Source organism: Neophocaena asiaeorientalis, unplaced genomic scaffold (assembly GCF_003031525.2).
Source record: "Neophocaena asiaeorientalis asiaeorientalis breed wild unplaced genomic scaffold, Neophocaena_asiaeorientalis_V1.1 scaffold119, whole genome shotgun sequence".
NCBI lineage: Eukaryota > Metazoa > Chordata > Mammalia > Artiodactyla > Phocoenidae > Neophocaena > Neophocaena asiaeorientalis.
The window spans coordinates 1,370,371-1,393,852 of record NW_020175821.1 but is presented as its reverse complement, the minus strand read 5'-3'; the positions used below and the strand labels follow the sequence as shown (position 1 = coordinate 1,393,852).

General features: G+C 38.3%; 1 protein-coding gene across 4 annotated transcripts in view; it reads right to left on the bottom strand.

Annotated features, from left to right (window-relative positions):
- TTBK2 (tau tubulin kinase 2) overlaps positions 1 to 23,482 on the bottom strand; it is a 144,633-nt gene that overhangs the window by 15,069 nt on the left and 106,082 nt on the right. For all 4 annotated transcript variants that reach the window (XM_024732473.1, XM_024732474.1, XM_024732475.1 and 1 more), the window contains 4 exons: positions 18,491 to 18,648; positions 10,413 to 10,629; positions 7,047 to 7,258; positions 4,682 to 5,270 (listed from right to left, as the gene is read on the bottom strand). In XM_024732473.1, the coding sequence (XP_024588241.1) occupies positions 4,682 to 5,270; positions 7,047 to 7,258; positions 10,413 to 10,629; positions 18,491 to 18,648 (1,176 nt within the window). The remainder of the gene's footprint in view (positions 1 to 4,681; positions 5,271 to 7,046; positions 7,259 to 10,412; positions 10,630 to 18,490; positions 18,649 to 23,482) is intronic.

The following is a 23,482-nucleotide window of genomic DNA, read 5'->3' as shown; positions in this document are numbered from 1 at the left end:
CCGTGAGCCATGGCCACTGAGCCTGCGCGTCCGGAGCCTGTGCCCCACAACGGGAGAAGCCACAGCAGTGAGAGGCCCGCGTACCGCAAAAAAAATTAAAAAAACAAAAAAACCAGAAATCCATGGTCAGACAGAGGACATTTAGCCACTCCCTAGTCAATGTACATGCATTCAACTCTCCTACAAAATCCATTTCAAGAAGTTAACCACGGTGGCAATCAATCCAAAAAGTCCTTACCTTTCCATACTATTAAAACACTCATCTGTTAATTACTTGGATCATTCATTTTTCAATAGAGACTCTGAGTGACTCCATGAGCTTTCATATAGTCACTCCAGGTGTACAAGGGCTCCAAATATTCAGTGGAACACTGGAAAAGTCACATGAAGCTACTATTTCAGGTAAGCTGCACTACTGAAATGTCTCAAGTCTTCATTGAGATTTTCATGATTCACAGTTCAAGCCCTCATATTTGCTTGAACTAATGCCAAAGCTTCCTCACTGGCTGCTGCCCCAGCCATTCTCCCTCCATGGCTCCCAAAGAGCACATTACTCCCCACCCTCAACCCTGGCAGTTTCTTGTCCTGCATCCCATATACCTCAGCATGGCAGGTCAAGGCCCTTTATCACCTCACTTGTGCAGCTCATTTTCAGCCTCCTTCCTTCGCCCTAACATTTTGGATTACTTATTTAAATACTCTGACTTTTGGTGTTTCAAGCCTCTCTGCCTTCATACATGCTGTGTTTTTTGCTTGACACCCCTGCATCTCCTTCCAGCAAACTTACTCATCCTTCAAAGTCCTCTTATTTTTGAAAGTAATATATCTTCACCATGGTAAATAAAATTAGAAAATAAGAGTTGAGAAAATTAAAACACCCAACATTGCACTCCCCTGTCCTAGGCAGATTTATCTGTATTCTCATTTGTGTACACAGCTCCACCACAAAAATCACTTCATGTGGTTTAAGGTAACTGTTTAGACATAGGCCTTCAATGTCAACCTAACAGGTTGGCGCCAACTGTTTATCCCTGAGGTACAGCAGAAAGCCTGGAACTTAGCAGACGCCTCACGGAACTGAAGGGCTGAAAGAACAGAATTAAAGCAATGCAATCAACTGCTGATCTGACTCTCATAGTACTGGTATTGGTAATTCCTGTAAATACAGCCAGAGGAATTCTCTTAATAGATGCTGACTAACAGATTACAAAAAAAGTACATGTGACTCTCTTTTTGTCCTGCTCCTTCTCTGTGCATTACTTTACACCCCCCACTCCTGCTTTTCTTCTTCTCAATGTCTGAAGAACAAGTCAATGAGGAAAGTCTTTCAGTATGTTGACAATCCCCTGGGATGAGGAAGGCTGCTCTGTGTGACCAATAGAATATGGCAGAAATGATGATATATGCCCCTTCTGAGATCAGGTTATAAAAGACAGTGTGGCTTCTACCTTGGTGGAGGGTGTTCTCTCCACCACCACCCCCGCCCCCTTCTCTGTCTCTTTCTCTCCTCACTCTCTGAAAAAGCCAGCTGCCATGTCAAGTATGGAGAGCCTACGTGGTGAGGAACTGAAGCCTCTGGCCAACATCCAGTGAAGAACTGAGGCCTGCCAACAACCATGTGAGTGGGCTTGGAAGTGGATCTTCCCATCCAGTCCCACCCTATGATGATTTCCCTGGCCTACAGCTTGGTAGCAACCTCATGAGAAACCCTGAGCCAGAACGATCAGACTAACCCACTCCTGCATTCCCAACCCTTAGAAAAAGTGTGAAATAATAACAGTTGTTTAAAGCTGTTAAGTTTGGGGTAATTTGTTACACAGCAAAAGGTAACATATAGGTGGTATTATTATTCTCCAGTCACATTTATAGTGTTTCCAAAGGTGATACTAAAATGAAGCACTGCCTTTCTAAAGGACTGTCTAGAACCAAGAGATCATGTGGTACAATCTGCCACAATATCTGTAAGGAATAACCCGTCCAACCTTCTCCCTACCAACAGTGATTACTCAACACCACATAAAACTGGTCACATTCTTTCCTACAGTTACTGTCATTCTGGACCAATAGTTAGACCTGTTTCAGAAGCAGTTCAAGTTACTTTAGTTTCCTTCTCTATCCTTGTTTGTTTATGCCAGCTTAATTTTGCCTCTCCATTTGCTAATCGAAACATAATTTAATATCTCCGCTATAAGCCAAAGTTTAGTCTTATTTTGCTCCCTATAAATCTATGTTGTTCAGCCTCTTTTTAGAAATGATTAGTAGTGGGCTAACTTCATAACTGTTTACCCCAGGGGAAAAAAAATCTAATTTCCAAAAATCACCCCAATTTCTTTTGAATCTAGCAAATTTATCCATCTTTCAAAATATATCATCTAAAAAATTTATACATGCTATTTGATAACCAGTGGTTTCATGTATATGGATAAGGAAAGCCCTAAACAAGGTTCACAAATCTATGCTAAGAAATAAAGAGAATTAAAGAATGCTGACGTTCTCATCAGTTGATTTAATATGCCAACTATACCTGTAATACAGATAAACTTTTGCTTTGCCTATTTTCATAGTTCTTACATATTTTAAGATACCAGGACAATTTCTTTCATATCATCATGAAGAGGAAACAAGCCTAAATGCAAAAGATATAAACTAACAAACTCTTTCTCATCAGAATATACATGTCCTAATTTAAAATATTCAGATAGAATGGTAATATGTTTTATCATACTGTCTAAGCTAGAGCACGTGATCAGAGCTGCAAGAGACCTAAAGAGACTATTTGGTGGTACTCCCTACTTAATGTGTCTGTAGTTAAGTTAGGGAAGAAACAACATCTGCTTGCAAAAGTAAACTCTGAATGTAGGCCTCAAGAAGAGGCCTACAAAAGAGATATATTTTTATCCCAAGCTCCCCAAAATGAAGGAGATGGTAAGTTCAATACCTTAGACACAAGTGTACAAGTGATGAGGCTGCTATCTAAGAGACCTTCAGTTAAGAAAAAGATTTTTTATTTAATGATACCTGAAAATAAGGTCAAACTTATAATATCAAATATAATATTCAAGTCTTTCAAAAATTTGATAGAGAAAATGTTGCAGATAGTGTAAGAGAACCATGAGAACAATTTTTGTGGACAGGACAGTATTGATGGGAGAGAGTAAAAAATACCAGGAGAAATGGAGCCGAGGGTTTAGAACCCTTTATGCAGGGAAGCACACCAGAATGCTGTTGGAAAAATGCATGAGCCAACAGTGAGTATACAGCATACTAGAGTCAAAGAAAAGAAGAAACTGAATCTGGGAAGGTGGAAAGAGGGAATGAATGGAAAGAGGAAGGTGAGGTGGAAAAAAGAAATGCAGACAAGGGAGGGAGGCATTAGGATCTGCCTCTAGCCCAAAGGGGACCTCTGTACAATTTGGAAAAGGATGCCCCTCAAAGAGGAAACAGCCCTACACAAAGATGCACAGTTTGGCTAGCAAAGTTTGGGTTAGATTTCAGCCCCAACTTGTTCCCTTGGCTAGGTCTCTTTATGCAGTGAATGACTTGTATAACTACACAAAACAGTCCTAGGAAAGAAGAAAAGACCAACTAACTATGATGAAGAAAGAGGCAAGCATTTATTTCTCTATTTCGAAGTGCAGGTAAATTCCTACAGAGCTGTACACAAAATCAAATTTTGTTACCTTTTCTTACTGTTTTACACCTGCGTGTGCAATTCTGTTCTAATTGAAAACATTTCAGCTCGCAGAACAATGCTGTTACTGGTGAGCTGGAAAAGACGGCCGCTAGCTGATGATGGCATTTAGGGAAACCTGGTACTCCCACACATGTAAGGACAGATGGACCTGCTCGCACCTGAGACGTTGCCTTCATATCTGGCTTTTGTGAGACTCACACAGTCACAGAGGGCACCAATGCTTACTGATAAGAACAGGGTAACAGGTGTCTCCAGCTAAATGCCCAAACTGAGAATAAAGAGTGAGTTTCCTCAAAATGTTCCTTTGCAGAAGGCCTGTATCACAATTGCCTTCAGCTGCCTGTTAAGATGCAGATTCCTGGGCTCTCACTCTCCCAAACCTACTGAAGCAGAAGTTCTGGAAGTGAGGCTGGGACTCTATTTTATAAACAACAGACATTAAGCTTGGAAAACTACTATCGAAATAAAAATTAAATGCGAAAAAAATAGTTGGGAAACTACTGTTTAAAAGGAACATAAAATATGACAAATTTCTGGGTGAAGGTTATGAAGGAGAAAGGAAACAAAAAGAATGATACTAGCAATGGTGTACAGTATAAAGTACAAACCATGAATGGTTAAATACATGCCATCCTCACTATATTTATAATGTAGAGTTCAAAAACCTCTAGAATTACAAATTTTTAAAAAGTCATATTATATATACACACGCAGATAGACAGCTCTTGTGGTCTAATTATAAATGTTATTATGAAATTAGGTCATAATGACATTTCATGTATTAGGTTGCTATCCTGATAAAAAATCTCACTTCTTGAGAAATTTCACATTGGAAGACGGACTACAGAACTTAGTCCAGACATCATTCCCTACACCCATGTGCCAAACTTAGGCCTCTGCAGAAGAATCTTAGTTGATCAACTATTAGTCCTTTCTTAATAGCACCCTGAGTGGATGACAGAAAAATGACAGGAGCAAATCACTTACTGCTGTAAGGGGTCCTTCTGCTTGTGCCTCCATTGGACTTGTGGGTGTCACTGCAATAAATTGACTAGCAGCTCCAGCCTGGAGTTCCAGCCTATCTGCATATTGTTCTGAAGCAGCAGTGGCAGGGCACTTCCCAGAAACTGCTAAGATCACACCTGAGGTTTCCTTCTTTAAATGATCATTTTCTGCCCAAGGACCCAATCGGAGCTTTTCATCTTGAGGCGATTCCTCTAGGACTTGAAGGACTTCGGGTTCCTCATCGGAAGGGCTTCCAGTTGTTTTATGGCCTAAAGCCTCATTTGTCCTAAAATCCCGAAGGTCCTGTTCCTTATCCACAATCACCCATTCTTTGGAGTCAACCTCCTGCTTGCAGGAGCTCAGGTTAACGGCTACAAATCCATTGCTGCCACCACCATCTGCCTGCTCAGGGGTGTTGGCAGAGGCAGGCTTGGAAGCATCTGGAAGATACTCTTCATCATAGTGCCAGATGTGGTCAGTACGGGACACAGCAGGAACACAAGGCTTATGAAGCAGAGCAGGGAGAACAGATTCCTTTCCTTCACTGGAATCTTTCTGCATTTTCTCCAAGCTTAAGAAAATGAACACAAGTTACTTAACTGTCCTAGGGAGAATACTTATTATATAGCCTATAAGTTCTATAAAGAACTAATATTTACCCACAGATGAGAAAAAAACAATATGGATAAAGCATAAGGAACATTTCACAGGTGGATAACGCTTTGCTCCACCTGTCATAATCCTGTTTTGGAAGATGGAGCCCGTAGGAGGAAGATGTCTCTCCTGCTGCTGGGCAGGAAAGAAGCCTAACCAGGTTAACCAGGGTGACTTGTGTGATCCAGTTCACCTTTGCTTTGCCAATTCAATCACACTGCCCTCTGCTCTGAGGGACTGAGGGACAACTTACCCAAGGGGCTTTTGCCTCAGCAGAGGCCCTACAAAAGGAAATGAGGAAGCTAATACACATCAGGCAAATACTTCCTGCATTTGTTTTGTCTTCAGAGAGGTATATAAATGTATACTCATTCAAGTAAACTCCTCCAAAGACAGGGCTAAGCAATAGTGTGACTGGTGGTATTTGGCTGCACTGGCTTCTGAGAACTGCTCTCACCTGCAGGGAAGCAGTTTAAGCAATACACTTGTTCCTCTCCTGAAGTTTGTAATTAGGTGCTTCACTTCCTTCAACTGTTCCCTATTCATTCTAGGCTCTGGCTTGAGTTCATTTTCTTGGAGTACTTCTGTTCTCTGTCTTATCTCTGAGCTCTTCCCTCAGCATGGACTCTCTTTTTAGTTACATTCTTTAGTTAGACTAATTTTTTCCCAAACTAAGCTTTTATCCCTATCACACTTTTATTTTTATTCCCAATCTCATGCACAACTGAAAATGTTTAAACACTGCCCCAGTCCATCCTTTTGATTATATCAACGTGTAGACACAAGCTTACATCACATAGCTGTGAGACTGAATGAGTACCATATGAAGAATACAAAGTACTATGAAGTACTGTTTAAAATGGAAGCTAGATTGGACAAGGCCAGAAGTGGCTGAATTATCTTCAGACACAGTAACTATTATGTTAGTTAAATACATGGTCCTTCTAACTTCGTATTTCTTTGCCAATAGTAGCCACTGGGGATGTACAATTGAAGGATGTGACTATTATTAAAGTCACTCAGGTCTTAATATTACTAAAGCCTTCTATAATTCATAAATATATCCCAAGTTCTTTTTAAAGTTTCAGTCTTTTGTTATCAAAATTGGAGATAAGGGGCCTTAGAACTGTGAACTACAAACAGTCATTACCTATGTATAGCTCTCTAAAGTTCCACCTTTCCTTCTTTCTAGGTAGAATGATAAATATTCATGTCTCTTTTTCCTACAGCATTTACTCATAGAAGGCCTTCATTAAATTGAATTCAACTGCCTATCACTTGTATATAAATTACTTTTTCCCCTACTTCATGTACTCTTCCTTCTTCTTGCCTAATACCATATTTTTCATGCCCTCTCTTACAATGCATCTTCTCCATTCCAATAAAAGAGATCATCTTCCAAACAAAATCACTTCAAAATGTTCATTTAATTCATACCTAGTCTTATGAAGTTTCCAGCTCCCACAGCCAAAGGCTATATGTTATAGAACTTGTAATAATATCAGAAGGCAAGTCACATTAAGCATGAGGATGCTAACTAAAAACATGGATAAAGATGATGACAGCTTAATCAAATCAGTGCTACAAAAATGCAAAAACTCCTTATCTGAAAAACTTTACATAATAGAAAGTAATAATATCAATAGTGTTTTAGTTGCTTAAAAAAAAAAGAAAAAGAAAAACTATTTTATACCAAGTCTCAAGAAACTTGTCAGTATCTGGCTTTGGCTCCAGCATCAAACGTTTTTCCAGCTCAAAGCTGTGGATGGAACGTAACTTTCGCACCAATGGAACATCTCTGTCTGGCTGAGTAATCTCTGAGCGGACACGAATTGGTGAGCCGAGGCTTGGAGCATTCAGAATACCATTTGCTTGACCATGGCTGTTCTCCTCTTCAGTAGCAGCCTAGCAAAACATAAAAGGAAACCATGAAAAACATTCTAGTCACTATAAACGATAGGAATCATTGAAGTCTTTCAAGATAATATAAGCAAATGATTGGGATTTTGTTTCAGAAGATTAGGATATTTTGGCTAGTGTAATTCATTACATACTTGTCTATTAACCCTTTATTAAATAAGTTTTCTAAATTTATTCTCAGTTTCAGTATTTTTAGTGTTTTATATTTTGGTGCAAAGATAAACAGACTGAAAACGTTTAACAACCTTGGCTTTTTGTATTATGTCTAACTAAATGCTTGCAGGACCTTATTCCACTAAACCAAAATTAAACCTGGAGAGGACATTCTCTTTGAGACATAAGTGGTCTCACAAGAGGTAGGAGAGGTCGCCAAGCCTGAATACTCCCTGTCTCAGTTCCTCTCTAAAAACCAACCAAACAACAACAACAAGAAAACTAGAGTTAGAACAATAAGCAGCTGGATAGAGCAGAAGGAGGCTGAGAATGAGGCAGCCCAGAGGGGTGGAGGTGCCTAAGGACAGAGGATACAGTAGCACGATTACCAGGGAAATAAAGCTTTACACCAGCAGTAGGGAGAGAGAGGAAGTCTGAATGTCTATTCTGATTAAAGACCCTCAAGAATGCCCAGTTGGTCTTAAACTGGGGGTGCTCTCTGGCTACCAGGAGAAGCAGAAGACAATCTTCTCCGAAGGAAGGTTTCCCCAACCCCCAATTTAGGCCTACAGGACTCCCACGAATTATTAATTAATGAGTAAAACACTAAAGGTAGTCAAACATATAAGAAGGCATGCCACCATGACCAAGAGTCAGCAGAAATGATAATAATAATTATAAAAAAAGTTTGTAACTCCCAAAGACTTCAGGTATCAAACTTGTTCAGATATAGCATATAGAACAGCTATGCATAAAATGTTTAAATATATAAAGGTCAACAAAGGATTACTTGGAATTAACTGATGAATTTAATATAAATATTCAATTAAGTTGTTAAACAGCAAATTAGCCATAAAAGGCCAAAGTTATTAATTCATGAATAAGAAGACATGGCAAAAGAAATTACCTAGAATGAAGCACAGCAAGATAAGAAGAAAAATATAAAAAATGATATTGAGATGACAGAATAAAAAGATCTAATATATGTTTACTTAATTGGTGCCCCTGAGAGAACAGAAAGAATGAAGAGGTGACAATATTTAGGTAGAGAACAGCTGTGCATTTCCCAGAACTGATTAAAAAAAGAGATATGTGTATGCCTAGACATGTCATAGTTAAAGTGCAGAACACCAAAGACAAGGAGAAAAGCTAAAAAGTAGTTGGGGGAATGGTCATCTACCAAAAGAAAGAAAGAAAAAACAGTAGACTTCTGAACACTAATAATTGAAGACAGAAGAAAAATAACTGTCAATCAAAAACTTTGAAGGCAGCAGAAACTATTTTTAAAGAATAAGGCTGGGGGCTTCCCTGGTGGCGCAGTGGTTGAGAGTCCGCCTGCCGATGCAGGGGACACGGGTTCGTGCCGGTCTGGGAAGATCCCACATACCGCGGAGCCCGTGAGCCATGGCCGCTGAGCCTGCACGTCCGGAGCCTGTGCTCCGCAACAGGAGTGGCCACAACAGTGAGAGGCCCGTGTACCGCAAAAAAAAAAAAAAGGCTGAAATAAATACATTTACAGCTAGGTAAAAATTGAAAGAGTCCTCTATCAGAAGACCTCAACCAAAGAAACTTCTAAAGGGAATATTTCAGGAAGAAAAACGATTGAGTCGGGGACTTCCAAAATTGCAAGGAAATGGTAAACGTCTATGAAAATTCCACATAAACATTACTTGTATAAAAGAATACCACTAATAATCTAATTTACATAATTTTTTAAAAGGAAGAAATTAAAAAATAGAAAAGAATTAAATGTAGATTATAGTGATAACGTGAAAGAAAACTAAAGTAACTAAGACCTATGTCAAGTGCCACTTCACTCTGTCACATACACAAACACCCATATGGGCTGACAACTGAGAATGTCACTAGAGAATTTTTACTAAGAACAGTTTGCTCCTGGTGTTTACTATAAAGGTGTTTGCTCCTGGTGTTTACTACAAAAATCTGACACTGACTTCCTGACTACTTTTCACTACTTATTCCTGATTACTACTAGTCCAGATAGTGCTAACCAACAACCAGACCACAGGGCAGCATATCACATCTATGCAGAGAATGTTCCTACAAATGACTCCCATTACTGAAAGTATATACTGTTAATTTTTTAAAATCATATAGTTTAAAAATATAGTATATATTGTCCAAAGATAGGCCAAGCTCCTCAGACGTTGTCACAGAAGATTCTTTTCAAGATACATTTCCCATTCACAAAGCAGGACTAGCCAAGTTTCTATCAATCATGTTAACACATATGAGCTGGGAGTCTCATTTTACACCTATAAATTTAACCTCCTTCCCAACTAAACAATTATAAAAACACAGGAAGTACCAAAAACTAACTGATTTGTAATTCAGTGCCCCTCCATCCCATTAATCATCATCTTCCATGAAAATGGAAATGACAGGAAACAGTAAGATCAAAGAGAAATTTGGGGATAATCTACCCAAAGACTAATGAAATCATTTAATTCGGAAGTCTATATTTCTCCCCATACTTACAAGTGGACCTGTTTACAATCCTAATGAAGAAAAAATCATGTTATTCAACATCTACTTTGTCAGCTCATGACCAGTTTGATGCTTTCCACTTCTAACCCTCATTTCCCTGCCTCCATTTGAGATAGTTTTCAGAATGAACACTCAGCTCCATTGGTCTACACTATGGAAGGAAGGTCCTTCTACTTGGAAGGACCATTAACTTCTGTTCTATAGATGTCTCTTCTTTTAGACTCCATGTCTGGTTATTTTTTTAAAACTACCTTCATCTTTTCCACAAAATACAAGATGAAGATTAATTTTTGGTGTCCATACCTGAGCATTACGAGCAAAATTAGACAAAAATATTGCAATTACAAATATATAAATAACTAGCGATACAATGTTCTACTTCTCATTCAAAATTGAGAATCATGATACTTTGCTACACCAGTAGGAGAAAAATAATAAGACACTGAGAGGTATCACTTCCTATGCAAGAAATACACACCTTACAAATCCCAAGCTTTATCTTATTCCTGTTGGTATCCATCTCTTCCCAGACATCCTTCTCCTGGGGACGAGGGTGTCCCAGAGATCCAGGCAATTTATCTGGTGACACACCAACAGGGATGCCATTCTCTCCATCACTAAGCTGTTCATCTGGAAACACCTCATCCGTATTTTCTCGAAGCAAGTCTCCTGGGATGGGAGTGGCATTGGCAATTCTGAAAATGAGGAATGAAAATAAGGCAGAACTTAAAAACACCAGAATCAAAAATTACTATGGGGGCTTCCCTGGTGGCGCAGTGGTTGAGAGTCCGCCTGCTAATGCAGGGGACACGGGTTCGTGCCCCGGTCCGGGAAGATCCCACATGCCGCGGAGCGGCTCGGCCCACGAGCCATGGCCGCTAAGCCTGGGCATCTGGAGCCTGTGCTCCGCAACAGGAGACACCACAACAGTGAGAGGCCCGCGTATCGCAAAAAAAAAAAAAAAATTACTATGGGACTATCCCACATTCTGTTTCTGGATTTGAATGATGAAGTCTATACATAATTAAGAAAGTAAAACAAAACAAAAAACCTCAGAAACTTAGGGCATGCCAATTCTACAAACTAAAAATGCTTTTTTTTTTTTCGCCGCACTGTGTGGCATGCGGGATCTTAGTTCCCCAACCTGGGATTGAACCCGTGCCCCCTGCACTGGGAGCACAGTCTTAACCACTAGACCACCAGGGAAGTCCCTAAAACTGCATTTTTGTTTTGTTTTTTATTTTATTTTTTTAACATCTTTATTGGAGTATAATTGCTTTACAATGGTGTGTTAGTTTCTGCTTTATAACAAGGTGAATCAGTTATACATATACATATATCCCCATATCTCCTCTCTCTTGCGTCTCCCTCCCACCCTCCCTATCCCACCCCTCTAGGTGGTCACAAAGCACCGAGCTGATCTCCCTGTGCTATGTGGCTGCTTCCCACTAGCTATCTAGTTTTAAAACTGCATTTTGATCAACAGAATTTTCAAGCTGATTTAAAAATACAAATTCTGATATAACTCCCTAATTTAACAATCACTTTAAAAGTTAGAAACCTTTCATTTATTTTGCAAGGATTCTTTGTGTATTTTAATATTTTCTATTCTTTACCCATTTTTCTTAGAGAATAACAAAAACTATAAACAGAAAAATGTTAAGTGTCATTTGATATAAGCAGGTATCAGATCAATCAGTTTTGTTTTATTTTTTAACTAGTATGCAATATGCATTTGCTTTTTCATTTACAGACTTTTTACTAAGTACCTACTACATGTAAGGCCCTAGGGACATAAAAAGAAGAAAGGAAATTCTTGCCCTCTAGGGGAAACTAGAAATTCTGCAATTATACAGTTCATATGGTCCTGTATAAACTGATTATCAACAAATAGAAAATATTAATTGGCACTTGTCTATATGTTCTTTCAAAGCAATTTCATGTCCTATTTACATAGTTGGTCGCCTCTCCCTTAGACTTCTGGCCCATGAGGGGCTTTTCTAGTTCTCAGCTATCACTCACTAAGTGATCAGGCCCCTGCTGGCTCTAATGTTCTGTAACTAGTATGTTCTACTCTACATACTAGTTGTTGGTTTTTTTAAAAAAAATATTGCTGACTGAACACAACATTCAGCACACAGTGAAACCTTTTCTTAGTGTTATCTGCACTGTCTAAAGGCAGAAAAAGACGCCTTCAGTAGATTATACTGACACATACAATTATTATGAGTGGGAAAATAGACATCTTCTCAGTGTACCACTCTAAGGGCAATGGTTACACCCTGGCCCAGGTGTCATAAATATGTCATGATTTAGAACCTGCTGCATAAAAAAATTAAATTAAATTTAAAAAAAAAAGAACATGATTTTTCAGGGACTTGTTCCACCTGATGTGATGACCTTCACTACCACCACTCTCAATGTTAAACTGGAAAAGCACTGATAATGGCTCCCAGGGAAAAACCGTACAGCCTTGTAAAGTACTCCCTGTAGTTCTGACACTGGGATACAGTGGAAAGGTAGTTTGACCCAAAATAGTTCAAATGAAAGGATTTATTATAAAAGTAATTAAAGTTCAGAACTAGACTACTTAAAAGATATATTTTTCAGATATAAGTTCAATATAATTTGTTTATTGACATAAGAAATTATAATGGACACTGACCTACATGTGCTACGTGGTAATCCAAATGTTTACTGAAAGAATTCCCTCTATTCCTGAGAAAAGGGAATGGCAAAGGAGGAATATTTGAATTCAGGAAGCTCAACCTACTAGCTCCACATTTTTTCCCCCATTTTAATCACTCAATGTTCTTCCAAATCCTTTTTTCCCTAGCCTAGCTACAATTCTGCTTCTTTCCAACTACCCCAATTCCTTGGCATTTCCTCCTTCCATCTCTCAGGAAACAAACCACACCTCCACCTATGAAACTGCCTCTATTTTTATTCTATCCTAGTTTCCCCCTTATATCGTGTGCTTCAGTGTAAGAGCACACACTTCAAGGAATGTTTCCCTCTTCTCCACACAGGCTACCTCCCACATGACTCAGGTTCCTCTCAGCATTTATTCCACCAGTTTTATTCCTTGCTTAATTATTATTTTCTTCCTTCTCCTGTAACTCTGATCCAGATCTGGAGTTTGAGATATGGAAAGAAAGCATTCTTGCCCAAGACAATTATATTATGTTCAGGAATAAGTATGATAAGAAAGATATATGTGAGAGTATTATTAGCACACGGCCTGTGTTTGTAGGCAAGGTATAAATTACAGAAGCAGATTAAGGGAAAAAATTAAGAAGATATATGGAAGAACTGGACAGATGTCAAGAGAAGTAATAAGATTGGACACCCTTTTCATATGCCCGTCCCCATAATCTAAGGTAGGGGTCGGCAAGTTAGGGCCTGTGAGCCAAATCTCGCCTGTTCACCTATTTTTGTAAATAATGTGTATGACACACAGGCATGCTCATTCATTTACATACTGCCTATGTCTGCTTTAGCACTACAGTGGCAGCAGTAGTGGTGACAGACAGCAGAGCCCACAAATATTTATCTGGCTCTTAGTGAACGATAAGGCTTGCTAACTCCTGATCTAAAGCATCCTCTTACCTTTTCCTGAACTTACTTTCTCCCTCTATTAAGAACTAAGAGTTGTAGGACATAAATTATCATTTTTTCTCTTTAACACTGATTCTCTAGGGCTTTCCAGGTATTCTACCATATCATCTGCAAAAAGAGATAACTCAGAGGTCAGCAAACTTTTTCTAAAGGCTCAGATAGCGAATGGTAGGCTTGTGGGCCTAATACTTTGCAGGCAAGATGGATGCTAAAATTAGTAGGCAAATGTATGAAAAAACAAGTTCATTCGAATAGTCTCAAAGTATCTTCTCACAAGATAATTATTACCTACAAAGGGAAAAATAGTAACTTTATATAAAGTGGAAAACCTAACACCACCTTAACCAGATTACCAACATCAATATAATCAGTAATAAGACATCTTGACATTATATATCTCCTTATTCAATGCCATCGATTTTCCTCTTATCTTGGCATTAAATGTATATCACAGATTCTTTTTTTTTTTAAGAACTTTTTAAAAAAATTAATTAATTTACTTTTGGCTGTGTTGGGTGTTCGTTGCTGTGCGCGGTGCAATGAGGGTTACTAGTTGTGGCGAGTGGGGGCTACTCTTTGTAGCAGTGCACGGGCTTCTCACTGCGGTGGCTTCTTTTGTTGCTGAGCACCGGCTCTAAGGTGCAATGGGCTTCAGTAGTTGTGGCACATGGGCTCAGTAGTTGTGGCTCGCGGGCTCTAGAGTGCAGACTCGGGAGTTGCGGCACACGGGCTTAGTCGCTCCGTGACATGTGGGATCTACCCGGACCAGGGATCAAGCTCATATCCCCTGCAATGGCAGGTGGATTCTTAACCACTGCGCCACCAGGGAAGTCCCTATACCACAGATTCTGATATGTAGTGTTTTAATTATCATTATTTTTCCTATAGCTTCACTTTGTATTTTCCCTTTCACCCAAGAGTAGTTTAATTGGAGGTTTTTAAGTTTCCAGGTGGAAGGGCCTTTGACATTTTTGTTTTTGTTAGCAATTTCTAGTTCTATTACAGTGTGACCAGACAGTGTAATATTTCTGCTTTACAGAACAATGTATATGTTTTCTTGGTGACCTGATAACTGATCAATTTTTGTAAATGTCCCAGGGGTACTTGAGCAGAAGGTGTAACCTCTATCATCAGGGTGTAGATATTGAAAAATATGCCTAAGATCTACCTTATTGATTGTGTTGTTTGTCTTCTATTTCTTATTCTTTGTTCACTTGAATTCAGTCTTGAACTGAGTTGTATACTAAAATCTCCAATTACTAGTGTGTTTCTTTGTCTCCTTTAATCTCTCATAGTTGTTGCTTCCTAAAGATGACTGTTGTGATTCTGGTGACTAAATATTAATAAATACTATGTCCCACTTGTGAACTGTGACACTTAACATTAAAAAGTACCCTTCCATCTCTGTAACTTTTAAAGCTTTATTTTGGCTTGAATTCTACATTGTCTGATATCAGGACTGTTATTCTCTTCTGACTGTTTCCATTTTTCTCGTTTATCTTTGTCCATCCCTTTCTGAAACATGTTTTTTTAGGTATATCTCTTGTATACAGCATATGTATACAGCTATATAAACCAAACTAAAAATCTTTTTCTTTTAATAGATGTCCCCATTCATATTTATTGCTATGACTGATATGTTTGGTCTTAACTCTGTCATAGTATTTTATAATTATGGGTATTTTGTCATATTTGCTATATTTCTTTCTCTACAAGATGAGTATTCTTTGTACTTCAATTTATAAACTTTTAAGAATATATATTTTAGAAGGTTTGCCTTTTTGTTCTAATGGTCACCTTTGGACATTTACCTTTTTAAATGCTCTTAGTCCCCTGTTTCCTTATTTAACCTTTTGCTATTGAGTTTCTCAGTTTTAATTGGTATTGTTTTGTTTTTCTTCTTCAGGGACTCTAACAATATGAATGCTATTCCTTCTCGGCCTTCCATTGGCACTACTTTCTCTCTAGCCCTTTTAAATTATTTCTTTATTTTCATTCTCTTGGGGCTTTTTTCCCCCTGACCTTATTCAATGCCCTTTATTAAACTTTCATTTGCGTCTACTGTCCTTTGCGCATCTTGTGATTTATTCAATTGTGAGATATCTTTTTCTTCCATTTCTTTCCTGAGTTCAACAAACTATCATTTCATTGTTTCCTCCCTCTTTTCCTTTTCTTTCTTCTCTCCCTCCCCACACCACACTCACTCTATTTCTTAGTTTTCAAATTTCTGATCCAAGGTGGTTATCCATATCTTCAATGCATGAACATACTCAGTTCCATTTGGGGTTCTGTCTTATAATTTTCTTCTTCATAGTTGTTTATTCTTGACAGGAAATTTCCTTAGTAAATATGTATTAGATTTTCCTGAGTTTTTGAAATAACACTTTATGGATATTTAAAATATTTTTCTTGTTCATTTTTGTGGCACTGGAATGTTTTACAGGATTCACAGATTAACTGGTGCCCTCCTCTGTCAGTATAGCAAAGTCCAAACACTTTAGTGGATTTTTATTTGGTCAGAGGAGATATTGTGCATCTTCTGATTTTATAGTTCTCTTTTCTTATAGGTAATTAAATTTTATTTCTCCTTTTTCCCCTCTGTAATTATTCATTTATTGCATTTCAGCTCCAAATTCATCCTTATTGCCTATTCTGTGAAAGTGGATCTGTGCCCTTTAACTCTTTTCCTTTGCCAGCTGGCATGGGAGCTTTGTCAGTAGAGGGCACTGGAGAGACCCTGCGGGAGGAAAGGGTTTTGCTTTGGGTTCCACTGTGCAGCTTGTCAAGCTTCTCCAGCATGTGTGGCTTTCCCGTGCCTGTCTCCTGCAGTACACAGACAGCAGCAACCAATATCTTCCCAGAGCAATGCCTACTACCCATAAGTTTTGTAGCAGAGTGTCTCTGGTAAGACACTTCCAGTAAATCGTTTTCTCTGGCACTCCAGAGGGCAAATTTCCATCAAGTTCCAGAGGGCAGATATTTCAGCAAATTCTACCAGTATGGCATTAGAGCAACTTCCCTGCCATTCAATGAGTGAGGACATACACTCACCAACAAGGTCAGTACTCAGCCCTGGGGTGGGGACTGAGGGAGCTTTTCCTTGGATGCTTAATTCAGCCCTAGGAGTAGGAGCTGCACTTTATATTTGCTATTCCTGTATTCTTTACGGTTCTGTCTACTTTTTCAATCCCACGTTATTCCAATTTTGTGTTATAGGTAATAATTCTTTGTATCATCTTTCCCTGTTCAAATTACTATGTAGTTTCTCTCTCCTGATTGGACCCAAACAGATATGTGCTTTTTTCCTTCACCATTCAACTGACAAAGGGTATTTCTCCCTTTTTGTCTTTTTTCTTCCTCAGAAGCTACATGTTTTGAATCATGAATATTTTTATCTCCCTGTAGTTTATTATCTGATCTACCTGGATACTTTTTAGTATTTTCATTCTTCGGATGGATTTAGTCTTTCTGATGTTCGTTTTAAATCAACCTTAAGTCCCAGGGCTAACTTTCCTCTTCCCACAGTTTTTATTGATCTGCCTTCAGTAAGCTTCGTGGCAGGGCTGGGTGAGGCAGGAGCATAAGAGATATTACATAAGGCCTTGGGGTTTTGTTTTTTTCTCTTTTTACTTACAGTTAGTTTGATTTGGGCATCCTTTGTCTTCAAATTATGCTGAGGACATAGCTTTTATGTAGTTTTATTTTTCCTTTCTTATTATTCTATCTTATTTTAGGAAAAAACTTTGGGATATGGGAACTTAAAATCTGTTCATTGACTTCAGCTACCCTGAAGTGCTATCAGCTGGATTTTTGCAAATGTGAGATTTATTTCTGACAACAATCAAAGGAGAAGGAGGACGAAAGCATTTAAGCAAGAATCAAAATTTCTACATAGGCTCCAGCTCTGTCACTAATCTTTATCTAAAGTTGGATGATCCACTCAGAGTTAGAATTATTTCCTCATTAGTAAAATGGGGTGGCTGGAATAGTGCAGTGAGTCCCAAACTAAGATAAGCATGAGAAACATCTGATGCATATGGACTTCTGTGCCATACCCCTAGACATTCTGATTCAGTAGGTCTGGGGTGAGTCCTACAAATGGGTATTTTAAACAAACATCCGTGGTGATTCTACTATAGCTAGTCAAGGTCTCACATTTAAGAATTCTTAGACTAACTAATCAGGGATATCATCTCCAGTTATATGAGTCCATGTAAGCTTTTCTGATTCAGTAAGTTCTAGTGATCTCATCTCAATGTAAAAACAAAGCAATGGATTAGTGATAAAGTGTTCCAATTAACTCATTGTATGACGATTTTTCCCTATTTACTTTTTCTTTTAAACCAACTAGAGCAGGTAAAAAAAGGGGGGGGTCAGAAAAAAAGACACCCCCCCGAAATAGAAAAACAACAAACAAAAGCAACTGTATTTAATGTATATACAGGAAAAAAAAAATTCAAAAAACAAAAAAAACCCCCAAGAAGATGGAAATACACTAACCTCTTCCTAATACACCTCGAAAATTAATCACTTTCATAAGAGGAGTAGCTACACGTTTTGTTCCCACTAAACTTAAGCACAGTGTAGCCAGAAATAATTGTGGCTTGTTCTTGTTCCGGGGTCCCATCTGTTCTTTAGTAGTAAATGCAACAAATGCCCCTTCTCATTTTGGAGAAAATCTACTGTACATCTGACATTAACGAGTAACACAAGCTCTAAGCTACCATTTCACGGTATAATCTTTAAGTACTTTCTAAGAAAAGTAAATCCAAACAAAGGCATATATAAGAGCAATGTTAATTCAAGGAAACCCATAGGCATCCCTATGTCTTAGTATTGGTCATATGAGGGAACCTGGATGGCATAAAAGACATTTCTGCTAATGTTGATACAACACATCCAGGAAAGACACTGATGAACCACCTGTTTAGGACATACCCAATTGCCGCAGGGGTCAAGCGGGTGTGCAGCTGAGGAGTGGTAGAAGTAGTGGTGGTGGTGAGGGAGCCATCAGTTCCAGTCTTCTCCCAGTCGAAAGGGTCACTCTCAATTACTCCAAAGGTCTTGATGCTGTTGTCAAACACGGATGCAAGAAGCTAAACCACGAAAGGAAAAAACTAGAGTAAGCCAACAGTAAACATAATCACTTTATTCTATAAGAGACAGCACCTCAGACTCTTAAATTAGCTTAGTAGTATGACTTTTTAAAAAAGCCTGATGATACAAATAGGGGAATTTGAATAAGGATTATATATGGATGATGATATTCAATTAATATTGATTTTTCTCAGTTGAGATACTGGTTTTTAGTTATGTAGGATAATGTATTTTTTCTTGGAAGATAAATAATGAAGTGTCATACTTAAAACCTACTTTCTGATGGTTTGGCAAAAGGAAATGTGTATTGTATGTGTATGTGAGCATTCAGTTTCAACCATGTGATCACTTTTTTGTGTGTGTCAAAAAGGGGCATATATGGTTCAACTTAAATAAGTGACCGGGTTAACAGGTGGTATATCTATGTTAAGAGGCATATAAAAGTTCATTGTGCTGCCTTAGAATTTTTTTGTGGGTTTGAAAAATTCTTAAACTGTGTGTGTGCACATGAATTAGCAAAAAGAAATCTGCTCTATTATTTTATTTATATATTATTTCATTTTTGTCTTTAAATTCCAAAAGTCTAATGTAATATTGAGAAAAATCTCATAAAGACCTTCATGTTTGACAGTATGCAACATTTTCAATTTTATGATTAAAATTGGATTAATATCTCATCATTTCTCTTACTCTGTTAGTATCCTATCCTCAGAGATTCATCTTGTACATTTCCTGCCCCAGACCTGAAATCAGCACTTCTTCACTAGAGGATTTTTTACAAAGGTCTGTTTTAAGCTTTAAAGAGATTACTCTGGCTAAGAAGTGGAGAACAGATGCCATAAATAGGAGGGGGATGAGGGTGCTAGGAAGAGATGACCATTTAGCAGGCTACTGTCAACTGAGCCAGCATGGTAACAGTGGAGGTGATAAGAAGTGGTAGGATTTGGACATAATTTGTAGAGCCAACAGAACTTACTGAGAGATTAGATGAAAGCTGTGAAAGTAAAGAAAGAATAAAAGTAATTTATATTTCTGTCCCAAGCCACTGGGTAAATGGTGGTGCCATTTACTGAGATGGAAAGCAGTGAATGTGAGGATTGGGATATTGAAAGTTTTATGGTGTTTAGGGAGGAATAGCGAATATAGATACAAATTTGAGAGTCATCAGCATATTGATATTAATGGGTATTATTTAAAGCCATATGACTAGATGATATCATCTAAGGAGAGTGGGTAACAAGGGCTAAGGCTTAGGGCACTCCAACATTTAGATGGAAAGAAGAGATGGACTCAGCAGAAAAACAAAACAAAACAAGGAGTGGCCAGTGAGGTAGGAAACAGGTGTGTGGTGTTCTAGATACCAAGTGAAGAAACCACCTCAACAAGGAGATGGTCAAATACTATCAATTATAAACTTATAGTTAGTTTTGATTATTTGATTTCATCCAGACTGTAAGCTCCACGAGGCTGGTACGTGTCTGATCTTGCTCATCACTGTATCTAACCAAAGCCTTATGTCTAAGAATGCCATATTGTGATTTATATGAAATAAATATTTGGTCATTTAGAGGATCAAAAATACATTTCTCATATATATTTGGTCTTTGTCCACAGTTCCTGACTCACAGCTCCCAAAACCCTTGAAATTTTCTGAGAGATAAGAGCAGTGGGAGCATTTTTTGTTATAGTATTTGATCTCTACTCCTCAGTTCCTGAAATCACTTCAGAGCCATAAAGGTGAAATGGGTGTCTTGTTATTCATAACAAACCCCTTTCTACCACAACTGGGTTTATGTTAATAAGGTGACTTTTGGAAAGCACCTAAGGATGGAGGCTGGTCACCAGAGGAACCAACCATGTGATTAGAGGGTTGGAACTTTCAGTCCCACACCCCTGGCCTCCAGGGGAGGGAAGAGGGGTTGGAGGTTGAATCAATTACCAGTGGTCAATGATTTAATCAATCATTCCTATATAATGAAGCCTCCATAAAAACCCAAAAGGATGGGCTTCAGAGAGCTTCCAGGTTGGTGAACATGTGGAGGTACTGAGAGTAGTGCCCTTGGAGAGGGCATGGAAGCTCCACACCCTTTCCTCATACTTTGTTACATGCAGTTCTTCCATCTGGCTGCTTGAGTTATATCCTTTGTAATTAAGTGGTAATCTAGGGGGAAAACTGGCTTTCCAAGGCCTATGAGCCACTCTAGCAAGTTAATCAAACCCAAGGACGGGGTCATGGCAACCTCCAATTTATAGCCAGTCAGTCAGAAGTACACATGACAACTAGGACTTGTAATTGGCATCTAAAGTGGAAGGTAGTCTTGTGGAAATGAGTCCTTAACCTGTGAAATCTGATGCTATTTATCTCCGGGTAGATGGTGTCAGAATTGAGTTAAATTTTAGGAATCCAGCTGGTGTCAGAGAATTGCTTGGCGGTGTGGGAAAAAAAAAATTGGAATTGTGGGTGCAGAACCCTTAAATAGTACTCTAAAAAGTTTGAGAATGTTTATTTGTACTAATACTTGCTGAGAGATTCACATGAACCTACCTTTTGTTTAAGTCCCCCCCCCCAAAAAAAATAATAGATGTAGAAAAAAGGAAACTAAAAAGCTAAAAGGAATTGGGAAAGGCATAGTTATAAAACCTTGGAATTTTTATTTTGGTCCTATTTTTGTTGACATAAGTTATCGATGTTACAGCTTAGATCTTCCCAAATTGTCAGAGGTAGAGGGCTTTAGAAAACACAAAGGATGAAAGGAAGATGGACTGAAACCCTGCACATGAGGATTGAAACCCTGCACCTGAGAACTGAAACAGCAGACCTTGGACCTCTTTCTAACTCTGGAAATTGAGGTTCTCATAGGTTCCCATAGAGTGACATGTTTCTTTCCTGAAAGGTGGAGTCCCTATCCACAAGGCAGCATCTGCCCTGTTGTGTGAGTACTCAGACTGCTACCGCTAAATGCTCTGCCTGTACTGCGTGGCAATAGGCATGGTCCTAAACAGTTTTTATTGTCAGATGATGGAATTCTTTTCTTACACTAATCATAGTATTATATGTCTTAGAAAATGTAGCATATGCCATTGGTCCAAAAATAAGAAACAGTTCGTTACTATGATGCTGATAACTTGAGACCAGCAGCAGGAGGCAGAAGGATGGAGGGCACATAACAAAAGAAATAGAAGGAAAGCTTAAAGCACTGAAGGCACCCTACTGGGAACAAATGGTCAGATGATTAGAGCTCTGCAGATACCTTAAAGAGCAAAACATTTCTAATGTAGCAGAATAATTTTCTAATTCAGGACCACGGTTGCTCTAAATCCTAAACTTCAACAGACTGGGACAGTAGAAATAAGACAATTCAAGGCCTCTTTTTTTTTTTTTTTTTTTTGGTAACTGAATTCATCATATCACATTTGGCTAAAATAAATAATAAGACCGGCAAACTCAATTCAGTTACTCATTCAAATAGATTTCAGAATATAAATCATTAACCTTATAAATCAAATATACATATACACATATATGTATGTATGTGTAAATAAATAAATAAAACTTGTGGTCCTCATCCTTTTTTATAGCCCAACACTACTGAGGATTAAAACACTTTCACTTTCCAATCAGAACAGGAGCTCACTGTGCAGTAATTCTCAAACTGAAAAGGAAGCAGAGCAAAATCTGAAAAAACCTTCCAGATGATTCTGACGCTTCCCTCTAGGAAGACATGATCCATATCTCTCCACTGAGAATCACTGGAAATCTAGTATATATATGACTCCTTTAATTCTTCTATTTAATAATGTATGCTTAGAAAATACAAACTTATCTAGAGAGTCCAGGTTTCTCAAATTAGGGTAACGTGCACCCTCGGGGGATGCAGCCATATGCTAGAGAGAGTTTAAAGTCATTTGATAAATGTGGCACAGCTTCCTGGAGAATTTTACTCAGAGTAAGACATTTAATATAATATTTTATAATACAATGAACACAAAGAAGTTAGAAAGCAAAATTCACAGAAACCTTAGGATAAATCAAGAGAATACAAAGAAATTGGGGACTTATGGCTGACACTTTAAGACTGTTCCCAGACCTCTTGAGAACATGCTCATAGTTTGCTGCAATAGGAGAAATTGCTGAAATAGTGTGAGAAACACTAGAAGCATAACATCATCAGGAAGGTGAATCTTCCTTGAATGGAAGTAGAGAAAGGGAGGAGGTTGGGGGAAGGAGGCTGGCAGGGCGGGGGGGAGGTCGGGGGGCAGGGGGAGGGGAAGAAAAGAGGAGGGAGGACCTGAGGAAGATCTGGACAGATAACAATGCAGTATTACTTTTTATGTGGCTACTGTTGTTGATTATTTGTGTCAATTTCCCTTCTGACTGCACTTACGAATAAGAGGTAGTTGTTTTTCTTAATCTTAATTCTAATGGGATATACAATAAAATGCTTTTTCTAAAACATATTATTCAAGACACAAAAAAGTACATAAAAATCAGGTACTATGTCTAGGTAATGAGATTCTGAATTATTCGGATTTTCTATTTTCTGTAATTTCCAAACTTGTATTATGATATGCATTACTTTTAATAACAAGAAAAAAATTAACAAAAATGCACTATCTAAAATAAATTGTATACATAAGCATGTGTAGTCCCAAAAATGTGTGATGCAATATCCCACCACCTGGAACATCCTTATTCTTTTTTTTTTTTAATACATCTGTATTAGAGTATAATTGCTTCACAATGCTGTTAGTTTGTTGTACAACAAAGTGAATCAGCCACATGCATACACATATCCCCATATCCCCTCCCTCGAGCCTCCCTCCCACCCTCCC